The following is a 19,287-nucleotide window of genomic DNA, read 5'->3' as shown; positions in this document are numbered from 1 at the left end:
TCTGTCTCAAGTTGCAGGCAGTCGTAAGTGTCATTTGCGTTTGGACATGAACTGCATGCAATTGTGTTCATTGGCGAGAGGTCCGTTTCTGAGAATGCAGAGAGCTATTTTACGCTACACAAATGGACGTACGGGGGAACATGAATCAGGCCCTCTGCGTGCAAGTGAGGACATTGCATTTTGGTGCAAAATTTGCAGAGAACAGCAGCAACCAATCAGTAATTAGCTTGCATCTGTCTAATGCAAGATATCAAAAGCAAGTGTCTGCAAATTTTGCGCCTAAATGCCAAGTTATAATACAAGTGTTATGGATTTCTGAATCAGTTCAACGCAACAATGTATCTTAGAGCACACATTAATTATCACAATAGGAGTCCCTTTAAATGGCTGATATCAGTATAATTTTTAGGGTCTGAAAAGCTTTAAAGCGAAACAGCATTAAAGGCGGCTTTCTTTTATCTTATAGGAAGGTAGCAGACATGAGTCCGACATGCCAGCAGGTGATCCGTCTAGAGCCTGCTATAATACATTAAATATTAATCCAAGGAGGGGAATATGGGTCACGGTCAATGCAACAAGCTGATCCGGAGTACAAGGACATAACGTGTGAGACGTGACCTACTCTGCACGTGAGGGTTACAGGGTAACTTACCACGGAGAACGTTTTTATGTTGTTTAGATGTAAAACATTATATTCTAGTTTTCTGTTTTACATACATTGGCTGAAAATTAGGAAGTGAATACATTTCTCAACATAGAAGGTATCCTCATTTATTTCTCAACCCATTGTGAGTAAGGCTTTGTGGGTGGCACGTTACTTTGTATAGAAAGGAGGCTGGGAACTAAACTGATAATATCTTTATTATCGAGCCAGGGTGTGATCACAAAATACTGTACTTAGGAGAGTCTGAAAGAAAGATTTGGCAGACAAAGCTGAGCTCCAAATAATGACACACACACACACACAGGGCCTGATTCATTACGAGACACATACTGAAAGCAATGTGCGATTGTTTTAAAAAACACATGTAAATCAGGTATATGTACGCCCAAATTCAACAAGGAACGCATGTGAAGCTACGTGTGGCGATGAATGTGGGTGTAGGTCTGCTCATATTTACTAGACAAGACACCAATACCTATGTGAAATATAAAATCACAAAAGAACACACGAAAAAAACCTATTCAAGCAATGTCACCTGTTAATAATATAGGCATTAATGACAAAACGTACAAAAAAAAAAAAGGGATTTTTTTTTTTTACATTTTATTTTTCTTCCACAAAATACATTTAATAGGTTATGAATGTCTATTGTACATAAAATACATTTTTACAGTTGCTTCTGATTGAGAAGCATGCATACACAGCCGTGGCGTATTATGTAGTTCGTGTGCCGATTATACGCATAGAGTCACCATTCACGTGCCTTAATGAATCAGACTATATAGAATTCCGGGTAGGTCTCCCGGACTCCTGGGACAGCAGGCAATCCTCCAGCTTCCTGGCCACTTTGAGCCTCAATGACGCGATTCATGGGCAATCGCGTCATTTTGGCTCCACCCCCAACGTCAATTTTGTCACAGTGGCAGGCAGGGACTAAATGACGTGACCCCTCCCACCCCCTCTGGGATCTCCCGGAGACAAAAATAAATCAAAGTAGGCAAATAGGATAGACAGAAGTGGGAGGGGCCTGTTTGCAGAGAACATTTAAAAGCACAGATGGATTGGACCATACTTGCCTACTTTCGGCAAGTGTTGTCCAGGAGAGGGGCGTAACTAGAGGGCGGGAAGGGGGTGGGGCGCGGCCAAATGCGTCATTTTGGCCCCGCCCCTGCATCAAAAATGCCGGCTAAAATGACGGGATTCAACGCGAATCGCGTCATTTAGGCTAGGCAGTTGCGGGATGCGGGAGACTTGCCAGCTCTCCCGGGAGTCCGTGAGACCGACCCGAATTTCGGGAGTCTCCCAGACATTCCGAGAGAGTTAGCAAGTATGGATTGGACACACACATACCATCCTTTTCTCTATCAGCAAAACCCACAGAACGCAAATATTTCATCTATACAGCAAGCTCACATACATATGGAGTGGCACTTACTGCAGCATTTTACTTATATGGTGCAATAGTCTGCTCCTTCTGTAACATACCCTGACTTTAATAAATACCTTCATTCAGTCATAACTCGACTAGTAACATGAATATCTAATGACCAATTCATCTTTGATTATGGTTTCAATAATAAAAGCAAAAGTGAAGTCAATACAGTAAACGGACACAAACAGCCAGAATATCAACACCAACATAAACGCGTTTCACGTCCTCTCAGAGCATTTATCAGATTATTAAGCACAGTTGCCGACACACAGTATTTCTGTCGCCGGTATCTGGATTTATCTATTACAGATATTTCCGTGTCACAAACGCCGACCTGTTCCGCAGGTCACAGTACTCTCACCAGTAGGAGTTATTCCTTCCACTGCTAACCACGGACTAGGCCGCAGAACGTCTGTTTGTAAGGAGGGGATAATAAACTGCAAGTTCCATATTGGTATAATTGCAATTTGGTTATTTAAATACTTTTATTTTCTTTGTTTGTTGAAGAATCTGTGCTCTTTTAATATATTTATTGTTTGTTCTGACATATAGCTAGCTTATCTGTAATGGTTTTGACTGTGAGGAACTTAGAGATACCAGCCCGCCTTAGGCCTTTAAAATATAGGGCTAAGGTGGTTATGGTTAGTAAATTTTTCAGGTAATGACTGACAGCTATCTAAGTGTTTGGGTAATTATCCATTATTTTCGAAAGTGCAAAATGCTGACTCAGTTGGACAAAACATTGTGTCAGAGTATTTTATAAAACAGAGCAGTCGATCCAGGGGAGTCTTTTAGTAACCATGTGTTTCACTGCAGAACCGATTTTAGAGTAGGGGGTTTGTCTGTAATGCAAAATTAAGCAGCCCGTGGATTGTGAAATTATTTGTCTGGCTAGGCATGTTGGGAAATGTAGTTCACGACAGCTGGGCAGCCAAATATTGCCTACCTCTCTAAACAAAGCCTTACGCCAGGCCCTTGAATTATTAAAGACTTATAGGTATTCCTGTCACATATGAAAGGAACTTTGCAATATAAAAGTGTACCGGTTGCCTACTCACAATGCAGGCAGTCATTTTGTGGGCTGAAGCAATATTGATGAGAATGCAGCCTATCCATTTACTAGGAAGTAACTGAATGTTAGTTCAGTCGACAAAATGGCTTCCCTAAGTGGCTGTATCCATACTGAGGTATTACCAGTAACAATGTAATACTACATGCTGTGACTGATTGCTCTTTTGTTTTTTGAATGTATGTCTGCTTAACTAGCAGAAAACAACGATTCAGGAAATACAGGCACCCATTATAAGGGGTAGATTTACTAAAATATCTAAAAAAAGGAAAAGTGGAGGTGTTGCCCATAGCAACCAATCAGGTTCTACTTATCATTTTATAGAATGTACTAGATAAATGATAGCTAGAATCTGATTGGTTGCTATGGGAAACGCCTCCACTTTTCCTTTACTTGACGTTTTTAGCAAATCTACCCCTAAGGGTGGAGTATGGGGAGTAAAGATGCTGCATGACACATTTTCTGGGTGCAATTTCCCCCGTGTGACAGGGGAGGGGCGTTGCTCCTTCGCCTCGCTGAGTCAGCACGGGGGCAATTCAAAGCCAGCGCTTTTCTAGCTGGAAAAATCGCTGGCATACAAAGCGTCCGTCTCGTACCACCCTCACACAGAGAACTGTGCAAAACCTGCAGTTACTTTGCTTGTGCTGTAACAAAGCCTTTCCCAACAGGCCTCTTCCTGTTTGCATCAGCCAAGTGACAAGGGATTGAAAGGTGACTGAAGAGGTGTGCGGTTAAAATGAAATAGATAGGAAACATATGGTTAATAATTGGCTTTGAATAGGACAAGGTCTATTTTACAAAACATTTATAACCCCTTGTGGTTAGTTGCTGACAAGCTCACGAAACAAACCTGAGAAACAAATCTATATGGACTGCTGTAAATGCAGAGCCTTAGAGCCCAGAACTAAGGATTCCATTGAAATATTTTGTGAATAAATCATCCGGTACTCAGATTTCATTTAATGGAAAGACCCTGGACACGGAGAAGCTCGTCTTTACTTTTCCTCTGCAGAGGATATAAAATGTCACACAAACTTGCTATATGATGCATAGAATTCGCAGCTGCATACTATTCTTATAAAGATTATTTATTTTGTTTTACAGAAAGGCTAATGCTATAGAACAGTGTTGGCTAACCTGTGACACTCCAGGTGTTGTGAAACTACAAGTCCCAGCATACCCTTCCAGCAATAAGCTGCTATATATGGACAAAGCATGGTTAGGTTAGCCAACACTGCTATAGAATAATGATTCGACCTCATTCTAACCTCAAGTAATCAGTGATCCAATGAACAATCATGGGAAGACCAAAATTATTGGCGTGACCGTTTTTTAGCTAACTCCGCGTAAAAAATCGTGCAATTCAATTGAAAAAATAGGTACGCTGCCCCAGCGCATTAATCATTGGCGCTTGCGAATTTTTAGGGGCGTGAAGGGGAGGGTTTAACGCGGTCGTGTATTTAAAAAAAAAAAAAAGGATTGGCATACATTAGATTGCATTACACAACCTTTCTATTTTATATTCTCTACATTACAGTACTTTCTTTTAGCATGTTTTTTTATTTTACTATTTTTTACTATAGAATCATCTATACCATGTCAAAAAAACACATTAGTACATACATATTAGTACAAAAAACATACATAAATATATTTAGTGATTTTTATGTTTTTTGTTCATTCTTTTTTTTTTTTAAATAAAATCAACTTTTTCATGTTAGGCATTACTGATAATCATAGTTTATCTATTTTTTTTTCATTATTACATGATTTCAAATAGTTTTCATAGGTTTTTTATTTTTATCACACCCCAAAGTGGTCTGAGATAAAACAGCATATTGGCCTGTTTAACGCGCCTCGTTAAAAAACGAACGAATAGCTTTTAACGCGGCTGCCTCTCGCACACCCTATACTTTCAATAGATCTTCTACTGGAGCGCGAGAGGACAGTTTGAGCAAAAAACATGGTGCGTTAAAAATTGAACTGAATAGAAAGTAAAGTTAACACACTCCAAAATTAAGAAAAACAGTGTAAAAAATGATTCAACGCGGTGTTAAAAAAAATAACTTGAGGCCAATTAAATCCCCCCCCCCCCCCCCCAAATCTGCTCAATGGATTCAGCTCGTCTATAAAGCAACTGACAGGCTGCTGCATGTAACATATTGCCACATACATAATCTACACAATGTACTGTGAACAGAAAAGTCATTGAAGGCTTAACGGGATAACCTGTAAAATAGCAGCATATATACAAAAGGATTTCACATTCTACATTCAGAGGCAAATGCTTTAAGTGTTCCTCTCTGTTTAGAATCACAGTGGCTTTTACTGGATCTCCAAATCTGCTACCATCAGGCCTCTCGGGTTAAAAGAAAATCTGCTCTGAGCAAGTTTAAAGTTCGGACTTAAAAAAAAAAGGGGAGCATGTAGGGGGGGGGGGGGGTGGCTTTATTTCAGGCCCAAAGATAATCATTACAGACGTAGCTATGTATTTTAGCTAATTTCTCCTGACACATACACAATGTCAGCACACATGACATTTTCATGCTGCATTGCCCCCAACAATCACAGGCTGACCGCGCAGAATTAACAGGACACCAGTAGTTTTTGCTTCCTGTGGAAATGAATGATTATCCCTCTGAAAAAAAAAACTGGGTAGTCTTCACTATCTTTTGTTTAAAGGGGAGGGCATGCATTACCCTATAACAATGCATTACCTTATAACAGTGTTGGCTAACCTGTGACACTCCAGGTGTTGTGAAACTACAAGTCCCAGCATACCCTTCCAGCAATAAGCTGCTATATATTGGCAAAGCATGCTGGGACTTGTAGTTTCACAACACTGCCCTATAACAATGCATTACCCTATAACAACTAATACACACATCCACAATATACGTTCTGCTACTTTTCCCTTAATTTGGCCATTGTTTGCCTCGATATTGACAGGTTTAAAGCAATACAACAACACAACACACAACACACAAGGAAATCTCACGGTACAGTGTATTTATAATACACAGCTGAGGAAGTCATTGTACCAATATTCATGAGAGCAAACTAAATGTTGCTTGCGCCGGCCCCGTGTATGGCTGCAGTGACGTCACACATCTATGAACGTGGCTTATCAAAAAATTTTAGAGTAAAAGGACCAATCAAATGCTGCAATCGCCGTGATTCTTGCCTGGGGCTGTGAAAAAAAAACAAAATAACCAAAAACTAAAAAACATCCCCGGGAAAAACAGCTGCACGGAGGAGCCTCTGGGAGCGGAAGGATCAGGTTAGTAATGGGTTCCATGGAAATGATATTGCAACATGGGTGTGGATTTTTTATAGTGAAATAATCCTGCAAACTCTGTTTTCCGCATGTAACTATAACATATCAACATCAGCAATGTTCAAACACTATTCACATGTGCTGTTGGAGTTTTTTCTACATACGACAGACTACTGTACACAGAAAATGTCATTTATAGAGCACGTGGATGGAGCCATTTTGTAGCGCGAACCAATATTCATAAGACTGATGTCGATTGGGAACCAGTGCCTCACGTAGGGTGGTTCTTAGTGAACGGAGAAGCTTTGTTGTGGATAATACAATATTACCAACTCTACATTTTTATTTATTTTTTAGGAAAACGTCCGGGGTACAATCTTTGGGGTTTCACTCACAATTCACCCACCTGGAATCTCTGTACTAACTGCACAGATTCGCTGTCATTTTGGTCGGCCTCTAATATGACGTCCGTTAACTTGTGGATGATGACATCTAGCGGACCTTGGTCCTCAATGGGTTTGGCCAGATTAAGCTGAAAACACATAGAAAAACAAAATAAGAAATTCTTCCATAAACAAAAAGCACACGCTCATCTGAAACATGAAAAATTCTAACAAATTCCTACAAGGTTTGTGATCCTATCAGTGAATGTAACAACACACCGAGGAGAACCTTTTTCTAAGGTGTCCTCTCCTCCTGGCCATAGCCCCAGGGGCTGCTACATGCAGCAGTTACACCAAAGGTAATACAGGGCTGTCAAATACATTTTGTTAACTATTAAATGGCTACAGAGGGGCCTGTGAGCTGGAGGACCAATCATAAGCTGCAATCTCTGAATTGCAGCTTGTGATTGGTCCTCCTAACAACCCAGAGAAAAAATGGCTGCATGAGGCTCTACCTAGGCGGAAGGAGGGCACGTTAGCAAATAATAATTCTTCTAGGTGGTAATGTAGCTCAAATATTCAAATGTTCTGCGCTAGACTTTGCATATCAGTTTGTGCAGACTGTGAGCAAACATCATTTGCATGCCCAACCCCCAGTGAGGTCATCCATCCCAATTGTAAAGCGCTACGGAATTTGCTGGCGCTATATAAATAAATGGTGATTATGATGATGATGATCCCTAGCTAGCAGACCACTCCTCTAGCTATTGTAATGTAAGAGAATTATCACACTGCAATAAAACTGTAAGCAGAACTCTGGGGGTGGGGGGGGGATTATATTGGAGAGAAGAGAGACAATGGCACCTCTACTGAAAGATGATCTCTGCAAGCAAGTTTACAAGACCCCATCATTTCATACATTCAATGATTATATTTAAACGAATACAGAGAGGAAATAAAAAAAATATATAGTGTTAGAGTCCCTCTAAAGTGAGACAGTTAAAGTTCATTAAAAAAGATTAATAGGACCCCAAAAGGTTGTGAATTGAATTTAGCAGCAAAACAAAGTTCCTGACTACAGTTTAATATAGAAAATGTTCTGTTCATCTTAAAAATATTCTACAAAAGCAGGGATTTAATAATTCACAAAAAACAGAAACCAGTGCCTCCTAAACGACATTTTGATCAGATGTATATTATCCAGCCAGTGCCTCAGGGGTGTCACTGGCTCTTAGTAATCGGATAGGTGGCACAGTTAGTCTACAAAAATGGTTGCCTCGAATGTGTGTGGGCTACAGGTTCACCTAACTAAAGTTGGCTTATAAAGCCTAGCTGGACATTGATGCAATCACAACAAATGATCATATTAATATCATATTTGCCAACTTTGGAGATCACCCCTCCGAAAAATCTCCAAAAGTTGGCCGTCTCTTGGGGGCGTGGCCATGCTAAGCGCATCATTAGACCCAACCCCCTGCTATACAATACCAATTTCGGCCTAATATAGCAGGGGGCGGGATGACATAATTAGCCCCGCCCCCACTAACGAAGCAGGCAGAATTCGGGAGGTTGCCCTACTCTCCCGGGAGCTCCCAAAAATTCAGAAGTTTCACAGACATTCTGGGAGAGTAGGCAACCATGATTAATATTATTGTTTATTTATATATAGCGCCAACCATATTATGCAGCGATCTACAAAGAACACCCTACAAACACGGGTGGAACATACAAATTCCACACAGCTAGGGACCTGTGCCTCCAAGCTGTCCATATATGCCACTGTGTGGATTGCTCAAAGCCCCAGTCACCTCACAATGGAGGCAGACATTTTGTGGGCAGGACCCACACTTGTCAGAATGCAGACTATCAATTCATTAGGAATTACGGACATTGAGGCACGAGCCACCTTCACCACTAAAGAATTGATAGACTTCATATTGGTTCAGCTCACAAAATGGCTGCCTCCGCCATGTTTATGTGACAAGTGCACTTTAAGCTAGGTAAGACTACAGAAGTGGTCAGGTGATCACTCAGACACTGCGCATTGACAACGCGGATACTACTTCTAAATTAAGAGATACAGGCAGACCACACCGGAGATCTGTGGGTAACCAGCTCTGAGGCCAGAGAGAACTCACAGTAACACAGTCAATAGTAAATAATAGTATTTTTAGCACAGAATAACTGACTGAATGGGAGCCACATCCTATATACGCATGTTTCACAGGCTGGATATGTCTCCAACACAAACAATTTATCCTGTTTAGGAAAAAAAAAATGTCATTTTCTTCTCTGCTATTTGGCTCTGAATATATGATTTGCAGAACTCCCCCACCACATTCAGTGACCCACATTACGGCTTCAGAATTTACTTGCGCAACGCCGACCTCTCGAGCACCTCACCAGGCTAATCACCGGCATTCCAGGTGGATAAATGTCAAATGCCTGCCCTTAAAGGGCAAGTAAAATAGTTTTTTGATAGAACTTTTTGATAGATGAAAAGGGTTTGGTTTCTGTGTCTGCATATAAAATTAATATATAGCCGCGATGGGTCAAAAAGCTCAAATGGCAAAGCAAGGCATTCTCAATGACTTAGTTCAAGTTCAGTTTTTCATTAAATATAAGGGATTCACACTAACCCTAGAATGGCTGCAACAACACGGATCCCAACCACAGGAAATAGAAAGCAATATAATGCATTGAATATATCTAATACTTATAAATCATAATTAAAGGGGTCATTAAATCAATATCTAATATGCGAAAATATCCCCCACTCTACAGGACTTCAATTATGTCACAAATGAAGATGATGCGGTTTAGAGGACAACGAAAGGAGATGTCCACTCAAAACAAAATAGGTAATTGTCTGCTAGCATGTTATACATGTCTGCGGTGTTAGTATTCATATACACAGCTGTTCCACATGCGTCCTTAAAGCCTGGTAAATGTGCTTTAAATCCAAAGTCAAAAAAAATAATAACATTTAAGCAAATGGAACTGCACTTTCTGATAAACGGTTACTTTATGTAAATTTTAACGGTGACTGCAGCCTTCGTGAGCGATAACGCTCAATACAATATAATGACGTGCTATTGGAGCGCTCATTAAAGCACGCTACACTCAAGTAACAATGCGCGTGTTTAGGAGCCTTTATGGTTGAAAAAAAAGTCAGGGTTAAATCGATTTGCAGAGAGACGAAAAATTGCTGTAACAAAAGTATTAAACACAAAAAAAACAAAACCCACTATCACTAATAGTGTCCTTCAGAAGTTCTACTTTAGTGAATATGAAAGCTCAGACTCCTGTCTTTTCAAACTCATTTGATACATGTAGGCTGAAATCTCCAGCACAAACGTAGGCAGGTGACAGCCAACTTCATCAGACAAGTTTGTAATAAACCGCAAATGATATTACAGTTTGGGGGAATATGATTTTTTCGATTTATTTTTTTTGCAATATCCACCTCTCCCCAAAATGTATGAACTTCCCTTTTAAAGCGACACCGATAGACAAGTGTGTTGCAATCATTCCTTCTGTATCACCCCAAAAGGGGTTTTGCAACGTGCCACAAAGCCATCTCTAATTCCTGCAAGCAGCTCATACTACTAATCAGAGGCTGCACAGAATCACTAACAGAAATCTCCGCAGAGCAAGGTTAATCAAAATTAATGACTTAGTCGAAGAAAAAAAAAGTTTAATTCTGGAAACAGAGAGGAAGGGCCACAGAGTGTTATCTTAACAGGAAATGAAAAGGGGCCTCTGAAGGATAAGGAAACAGCAGTGGTGAGTATTTCGAAACACACACACAGGAACATTAATTTGATGAAATACCTGTATTAGCGCATTACTGAAGGAAACGTTGCTAGTTTTGTAGCCTTCCGTGGTAAATTAAACGGATCAGTCAAAGCCAGAAATGAGCTGGCTATCCCAAACAAATGAGAATGGATTTTAAATCATCCCAGTGCAGACATATTTTGGAAAGTCGAAAAAATCCTAATTCAATACACAGAAGGTGCCTCCGGCCATGAGGAGGTTAAGAGCTGACACTTCACAAAAATATGTCTTGTGGGCTATGGTGTTTGGCCACTGAAGTCTTTCCTGTGAGAAGGATGCATTCAGGTCAGTGGGGAGTCAGTGTAACCAGCCCCTTACATAACACAAAGCAAGTCCTAGCAAGCAGGGGGCGGCTTGGCCTTCCGTCCTCGCCAGTTCTCTCATTCTCCCCCTTTATGATGGTGTCACATAAGGAAAAGCAGGTTAACAGGATGCTGGAGACTGGGATAAATGACTGCTAATCCACACTCTGCTGTTTAAATACGCACACCTCAATAATAAGTGCTCTGTGAACAATGCATGATGAACATCCGGCTTCACTAACGTGCACTGGAGTCTTCAGGAGGGGTTCAAAAGAAATTATACGTTAATTACAAGTCACTAGACTGTAAGCTCTTATGATCAGGGCCCTGTCTCTCAGCGTTGTCATTACATAATTATGGGGGCTTTAAATGATGTCAATTTGTTGTTTGTATTTATTTAATGCCGTCGCTTCTGTACTTCTGTTATTTTGTTGTGCGTTTTAATCCCCTATGAACGGTGCTGCGGAACCCCTGTAGTGCATTATAAATATATAATAGAATTATTGACTATTGCAATTCCCTCCTTACTGCTCTTCCCAAAGTCAGACTTGAACCCCTACAATCTATTTTGCACGCAGCAGCTAGATTGATTTTCCTTGCAAACCGTTCTTCCTCTGCTGAGCCACTCTGTCAGTCTCTACATTGGTTGCTTGTATTTCAACGAATCCAATATAAAAATTCTTCTACTAACATATAAGGCCGTCAACAAAATTGCACCGACATACATTTCCTCCCTTGTCTCTAAATATCTCCCAACTCGACACCTCCGTTCTGCACAAGATCTGCATCTCTCCTCCACACTCTTCACATCCTCCCATTTTCGGTTACAGGATTTTTTCCGGGCTGCACCCACTTTGTGGAATTCCCTCCCTCGCACAGTAAAACTTTCCTCTAGTCTCCAAATCTTCAAGTGTTCACTGAAAACCCACCTCTTCAGGCAAGTTTATAATATTCCTCAACCATCATCTTAATTTCCCTAGATTACCCTATTACCACCCTCTACACAGCTAACACAGACAGCAACCCTCTGACCAACATTGCCACACACACAGCCCACTCAGTTCTTTTACCTTTCCATTCTAGCTGGTCCATTGTGCAATATGATGTATCACGTGCCCTTGTGTTTCAAACTCCCATTGTCCTATAGATTGTAAGCTTGCGTGCAGGGTTCTCTTACCTCTCTGTCTGTATGTATTACCCAGTATTGTCTTATTAATGTTTGTTCCCAATTGTAAAGCGCTACGGAATTTGGTGGCGCTATATAAATAAATGTTGATGATGCTAATAAACTCTACTGACATATCTCTAGAACGACCTGCATTTACTGTTAATGCCAACGGCAACGTTTTATCCGCTAGTAAAAACGATGAATTATATAACTTAGCAACCCAGATCGCTGGCCAGTGTAACAAGTTCTGCTATATATCCCAACAATCCCTACTGTAATATCTTATCTCAGTTCTCTTGTTATGGGTGAGTGCAAATGGTTCATTGTCTTTTGGGCAGCACAGTAGTTAGCATTGCTGCCTCACAGCTCTGGGGGACATGGGTCTGTTTCCAACTAGGGTGTTATCTGTGTGGAGTTTGTATGTTCTCCCCGTGTTTGCGTGGGTTTCCTCTGGGTACCCCAGCTTCCTCCCACACTGCAAAAACATACTGGTAGGCTAATTGGCTTCGTAGCGGTAGATTCAATTGCTGGCGACATCAACGTAATGTCCGACTGCGCATATTCGCAGCCATTGCGGTAGGAATCTCTGCTAATTTTTCGGCACACCTCTATGGGGTGCAACGAAAAATGAGCGAAGATAGCTGCCTTAACTGCGAGCTGCATCTCTGCAGACATTCCAGAGACACATTGGGGGGTATTCAATTGACCGCAAGTTTTTTATTTTCCCGCTGCGTTAAATTTTTTTTTTTACAAATTACCCCCGGGTTTGTAACTGCTATAGCGACCATTTTAGTTAACGCAGCATGAAAACTGGTGTAATTCAATTGAAAAAGAGGGAACGCTGGTCCCGCGCTTTAATCATTGTGTTTGTGAGTTTTAGGGGAGTGAAGTGGAGTGTATAACGCGGTCATGTATAACACAAAAAAAACGACTGGCATACATTTTCATCTATAGATTACATTACACTAGGGATGTGCACCGGCCACTTTTGGTGTCTCGTGTTTTGGATTCGGATTTGCTTGAGGTTTTGGATTCGGATTTATTTTGAAAAAAAACATAAAAAGTGCTAAAAACCAGTTTTGTGGGGTTTTTTTTTTCACTCCTACGCTATTATTAACCTCAATAACATTCAATAACAATCATTTCCACTAATTTCCAGTCTATTCTGAACACCTCACAATATTGTTTTTAGGCCAAAAGGTTGCACCGAGGTAGCTTGAGCACATAATGCCAAAAAAAGAGGTACAAGATGGAATTGTTCTGGGCCCTCACTCCCACCCCTCGCGAGATTCGACGCGAGACTTGGACGACAGAGCCTCGTTTTCAATTTTTTGCCCGCCGGAAATATCCGAACAGTGCTCGGATCCCGTTCAGATCCGCACTGTTCGGGTGGGCTCGGATTAGCGGAATCCGAGCCCGCTCATCTCTACATTGCACAACCATTCATTATTGAGAATATCTACATTACAGTACTTTCCTTAGCATATTTTTTTATTTAACAATTTTGTTCTATAGAATAATCTATACCACGTCAAAACACATTAGTACATACATATTTGTACCAAAAACATACATAAATATATTTAATTAGTGATTTTTTATGTTTTGTTTTTTTTTTTCATTATTTTTTCATAAGAAAAGCAACATGTTAGGCATTAGTGATAAACATAGTTTATCTTTTTTTTTTTTTTCATTATTACATGATTTCAAATACTTTTCTTAGGTTTTTTTTTTTTTTTTAACACACCCCAAAGAGGTGGGAGATAAAACAGCATATTTGCCTTTTTAACGCGCCGCTTTAAAAAACAATTGAATAGCTTTTAACGCGGCTGCCTCTCGCACACCCCATACTTTCAATAGACCGTCTACTGGAGCGCGAGAGGACCGTTTCATGAAAAAAACGGAGCGTTAAAAATGGAATTGAATCGCGGGTAAAGTTAACCCGCTCGAAAATTATAAAAAAAACAGGGTTAAAATTAATTAACGTGGTCTAAAAAAAACAAAACAAAAAAAAAACAAAAAACACTTGCGGTCAATTGAATAACTACCATGCAATGAACTGAATCCCCCCCTTAATGTGTCTGTGTGGTAGAAGATATAGATTGCAAACTCCTTTGGCACAGGAACGGATGTGCATGATTAAATATTGGCTGTAAAACACTTTGTAATATGCGGACCTCATATAAATTACGGTTAATAAATTGTCTGTGTAACGACTGATGCATCCCCCATCTTGTACAACACTTTCCATAACGAGACAAACCATAAATGGTGCAGAACTGAGGAGAAGATGATTTCGAGAAGACAAACATGCTTTAAAATAAGTCCGACATCACTCAATAGTTTATGGAAATATTGGAAATAAACCTATACAGCATTGCTGGGTTTTTTTTCCTTTATCCTTCCAGTCTTGTAAAGCGCAGGGATATCCTCACTTGACAAGTAACAGTTAATGTCATCGAAGAGTTTACAGGTCTTAAAATATGTTTATTGAAATATATTGTGCTACTTTCATGATGGTAATCCTATCATCACAGAAATGGCCTCAGCGCCACGCCCTCTTTTGTACTGTGGCTATTGATTGGCTGGAGGGGGAGCAACAAAAATCCACAAGCCAATCAGAAGTCAGGTGTGTCCATTTCATTACTTATATACTGTATACATTTTACAAGACTAATAATTGTAGTTTAAAAACAGTATTAGATCTAGAAACAAGGTAAAAAAACAAAAAAACAAAAGAAACAACAAAAACATGAGATTAGAATTTGGCAAAAAAAAAAAATTGTATTTTTAAATGAATTCCCTTCATTAATCCGTCCCCACGCAACTTGCTGCCAGAGACTGTTGCCTCATTATAAGCAAAGCCCTAGGTTCTTTCCAAATGTTGGCAAATCTATTATGACAGGATATGGCATTTGGCCCAATCTTTAAATGTCAACTTCAAGTTCATGGAGTTTGCTCTATTAGAGGGTTAAATGTGCAAAATAGTCCTTTAAAAAAAAGGACCCATTTCTCAAATATAACCCTTATGCTGTCTGCAACCAATAGCTAAGCAAAAAGTTCAAAGACCTTGAGAGATGTAGTGACTAAACCGCATGACTGTTTAACACGTATCAACGTTTACTCCAAAAACATACAGGTAGGTTAATTGGCTGCTATCAAAATTGACACTAGTCTCTCCCTCTGTCTGTGTGTGTGTGTCTATATTAGGGAATTTAGACTGTAAGCTCCAATGGGGCAGGGACTGATGTGAATGAGTTCTCTGTACAGCGCTGCAGAATTAGTGGCGCTATATAAATAAATAAATGATGATGATGATGATGATATAGTGCCAGCAAACTCCGTAGCACTTTATGATTGGGAACAAATATAGGACCTATATAGATGTTGAAGACAGGAGGTTCTGAGTAATAATCATTCATGATCAATATGTTGAAAAAAGATCCCATGTGACACATGGATACAGGATTTTGATACTCAGCAATATATAATATATAATTACACCACCAAAAAATATTAAATATCCTGTGTAAATGAAGAAAATATATATATATCTGAAGAGATGACACTAGTCACCTCTTCTATACAACACCACAGTTTTTAATATTTAACTTTCTATTTCAGGATTTCATATTTTAAAATATTAATAAAGGTTTGAAATGTTAAAGTGCCCATAAAGGATTATAATTTCATCATTATGCTTCACTGGGGAACGTTAAGTCCCCTTTTGTGGAGTCCTAAATATCCCTTTAGTCAGGAATGGGTTTCCAGGCACATCCAGGTATGAAGGATTTTAAATCTACTTTCTTTATAGTCGACTTGTTCTTTATGTATGGACTCTCCAGTTATGTCATGTATTTAAAGCTCTGATTCTCACATATTAGTCCAGGAGAGGGATCATGGATATCAGAGAATGAATGAATGAATGAATATATATATATATATATATATATACACATATACATACACATATACATACACACATATACACACACACACACACACACACACACACACACACAAGGACAAAAGTTTTGAGGATGACACAAATATTTTTCACAAACTCTGCTGCGTCAGTTTTTATGATGGCAATTTGCATATGCTTCAGAATGCCATGAAGAGTGATCAGATGAATTGCAATTAATTTCAAAGTTCCTCTTTGACATGACAATGAACTTTATCCCAAAAACAACATTTCCACTGCATTTCAGCCCTGCCACAAAAGGACCAGCTGACATCAGGTCAGTGACACTTCTCCAGAGAAGGAAAGGTGAGCGCTACCATCAGTCCTGTGTCATGCCAACAGTAAAGCATCCTGAGACCATTCATGTGTGGGGTAGCTTCTCAGCCAAGGGAGTGGGCTCACTCACAATTTTGCCTAAGAACACAGCCATAAATAAAGAATGGTACCAAAACATCCTCCAAGAGCAACTTCTCCCAACCATCCAAGAACAGTTTGGTGATGGACAATGCCTTCTCCAGCATGATGGAGCACCTTGCCATAAGGCAAAAGTGGTAACTAAGTGACTCGGGATCAAAACATCAAAATTTTGGGTCCATGGCCAGGAAACTACCCAGACCTCAATCCCATTGAGAACTTGTGGTCAATCCTCAAGAGACGGGTGGACAAACAAAAACCCACAAATTTTGACAAACACCAAGCATTGATTAGGCAAGAATGGGCGTCCATCAGTCAGTATGTGACCCAGAAGTTGACTGACAGCATGCCAGGGCGAAATGCAGAGGTCTTCAAAAATAAGGGTCAACACTACAAATATTGACTCTTTGCACAAACTTAATGTAATTGTCAATAAAAGCCTTTGACACTTATGAAATGCTTGTTATATTACTTCACTATACAAATAGCAACATCTGACAAAAGGTCTAAAAACACTGAAGCAGAAAATTTTGTGAAAACCAATATTTGTGTCATTCTCACAACTTTTGGCCACGACTGTACATACGTACACACACATATACACGTACGGAATTTTGGACGAATCCCCTATGTTCTGACTTCCCTAAACCCTTACACTCAATGTTTTAGCGCAGTAAAATTTCTGGCTGGCCCAGAGGTTTTATGTAGTTTAGCTTTCACGAGATTGAGGCAGTTCATAAACATTTGGGAAACACATCCTTTAGAGAGAAGATCATGGTTTCAGCATTTCAAAGGCAGGCCAAACCCCCTACATTATCTCATGGATTTCTTTTTTTCTGGGTCTGAGAATAGTCAGTGATCAGATTCATACTAGAATATCTAGTATCTGTTTACTGCTGAATATAGAGTTGCCAGATTAGCTATTAAATACCGAACAAAGCCCCTGCTGCCTGGCCGACGCGATCATTTAGTCACTGACGTGAGCCTGACAACGGGAGAGCGCCAAGTGGAAGCAGCTCAGGGTGTGTGGTGCCCTTATAATTAACAAGTACCCTAGTTCCTAGCAAACTGATAACCTTGGTTCACTTCAAAAGATGGCTCCTTCCCCTATATGCAGGTTAGGAGTAATCCTTAGCTCAGCGTTCCTTACGTTACATCTGTCTGGACATGCAGATTCTCTCTACGGGTCTTTAGAGAAAGGGTTAACATTTCCAATCCCGGTTGCCAGGTGAATGGGTGATTAATACTTTGGGCTTTGTTATATAGAGGGAACAGCAGGCAGCTGGGGATTGAACTTTGTGCCTAAAACATGATGTCAACACCCAGCCCAGAGCACCACCCAGTACCAACAGAAAAGAAACGATTGAACCGCAGATAAGTTGCCCAGAAGATATCTGAGCTATTGCTGCAATCGATAGCCCGGGTGTGACCCGTCATGCTGATAGAAGCCACCACAAATAACACAGAAAGGGTGAACAATGTTCCTGTGTGCTGGGACCAGCATCCCTGTGTAACCCGTTGTTCTCCCAATGTTCCACTCCTCCATCTCACAGCATGGCGATTCTGCCGAGAGTAATAGTTTAAAAACAATGGAGGGCAGATTACATACCCTCTATTATAGGCCTGGCCAACCTGTGGCTCTCTACAATTCCCAGCATGCTTTGCCAGTAGATAGCCAGCCAATAACGGTCATGGCATTCTGGCACTTGTAGTTTAACAACACTTGTAGAGTCACAGGTTGGCCAGGCCTGTTCTAGTATTAAATGCAAAAACAAAAAACTAGTAGCAAATAAAGAAAATTAAATAAGATTCAACCTAACAGTTTCTATGCTGCCCTTTGACCACGGCTGCCACAGGCTTGCGTCTACTGGCATTGAGTAGTGGTTCAACACAAGCCAGAAGCCGCAGCTAGACATAGTCCACTCACGTTTTACTGCAGATCCGATTCTCCCAGCTGCATCCAATCACACGGAAAGGAAAGAGGGTCCCTGCAGAACGTCAACTTAATCACACGGAGCAACATGACAAACAAAATTAAGGTTTGCAGACGTTTAACAATAAACAGGATGAAGGAAGAACCTGCTCCGAGCAGGTTTCGTGTTGTTAACGACTTTCTATCCATCATGTTACAGCCAGGATTTCTGGGAGATGTGCGGTCATAAGTCCTCAGAGAGACAAAATAAAATAAAAAAAAAATCATGCCGCTGGTATGAGGAGCGACGAACGTTAAACATTACCTCAGTGGAGGCAGACATGTTTTGGCCTCAAACAATGCAGAATATTCGTTCACGAGGAACTAGTGACTGAGGAGCAAAGTGATTGATGGGCATAACTTTTCCGGTAAGCAAAATGGCTGCCTCATTTCTCAGTGGATGCCGCTAGTTCCTGATTGGCTGTATTCTCATAGCGGACGTGCAGAGAATTTATTTTGTAGTGCAGTTAGTCAACAATGAATAAGAGACATTTTCAGGGACACATTTAAAAAACTGGGACTGTCCCTGGAAATTGGGGACTATTGGCAACTGTGCGTTTTCATGAATAGTGGTTCAGAGCACAAAATGGCTGCTTCCAATGTATGTGAGCGACAGATGCAACGGGGCCCATGTAGATAATGGGGGCCCGCTGCATGGCAGGTACTGTGGGCCCCGCCTCCCTGCACCGGGGCCCACAGCTCGCTAGCTCCGCCTCTGACAGGGTCGCTAGATGTGATTGGTCAACTCACAAAAGTCACCTTAGAGTCTTAATTGGGTTATCTCCTGTCAGAGGACTTTAGTTTA

At 40.5% G+C, this 19,287-nt stretch overlaps 2 protein-coding genes across 3 annotated transcripts in view; one reads left to right on the top strand and one right to left on the bottom strand.

Moving 5' to 3' along the window:
• The window catches only part of LYSET (lysosomal enzyme trafficking factor), a 104,198-nt gene that overhangs the window by 5,479 nt on the left and 79,432 nt on the right, over positions 1-19,287 (top strand). The window lies entirely within an intron of this gene.
• ITPK1 (inositol-tetrakisphosphate 1-kinase) overlaps positions 1-19,287 on the bottom strand; it is a 103,167-nt gene that overhangs the window by 41,730 nt on the left and 42,150 nt on the right. For both annotated transcript variants that reach the window (XM_075191808.1, XM_075191810.1), the window contains one exon: positions 6,849-6,974. In XM_075191808.1, coding sequence (XP_075047909.1) covers positions 6,849-6,974 — 126 coding nt within the window. The remainder of the gene's footprint in view (positions 1-6,848; positions 6,975-19,287) is intronic.

Source organism: Mixophyes fleayi, chromosome 12 (genome assembly GCF_038048845.1).
Source record: "Mixophyes fleayi isolate aMixFle1 chromosome 12, aMixFle1.hap1, whole genome shotgun sequence".
NCBI lineage: Eukaryota > Metazoa > Chordata > Amphibia > Anura > Limnodynastidae > Mixophyes > Mixophyes fleayi.
Note: the sequence above shows the minus strand (reverse complement) of the source record. Positions and strands in the feature narration are given on the sequence as shown.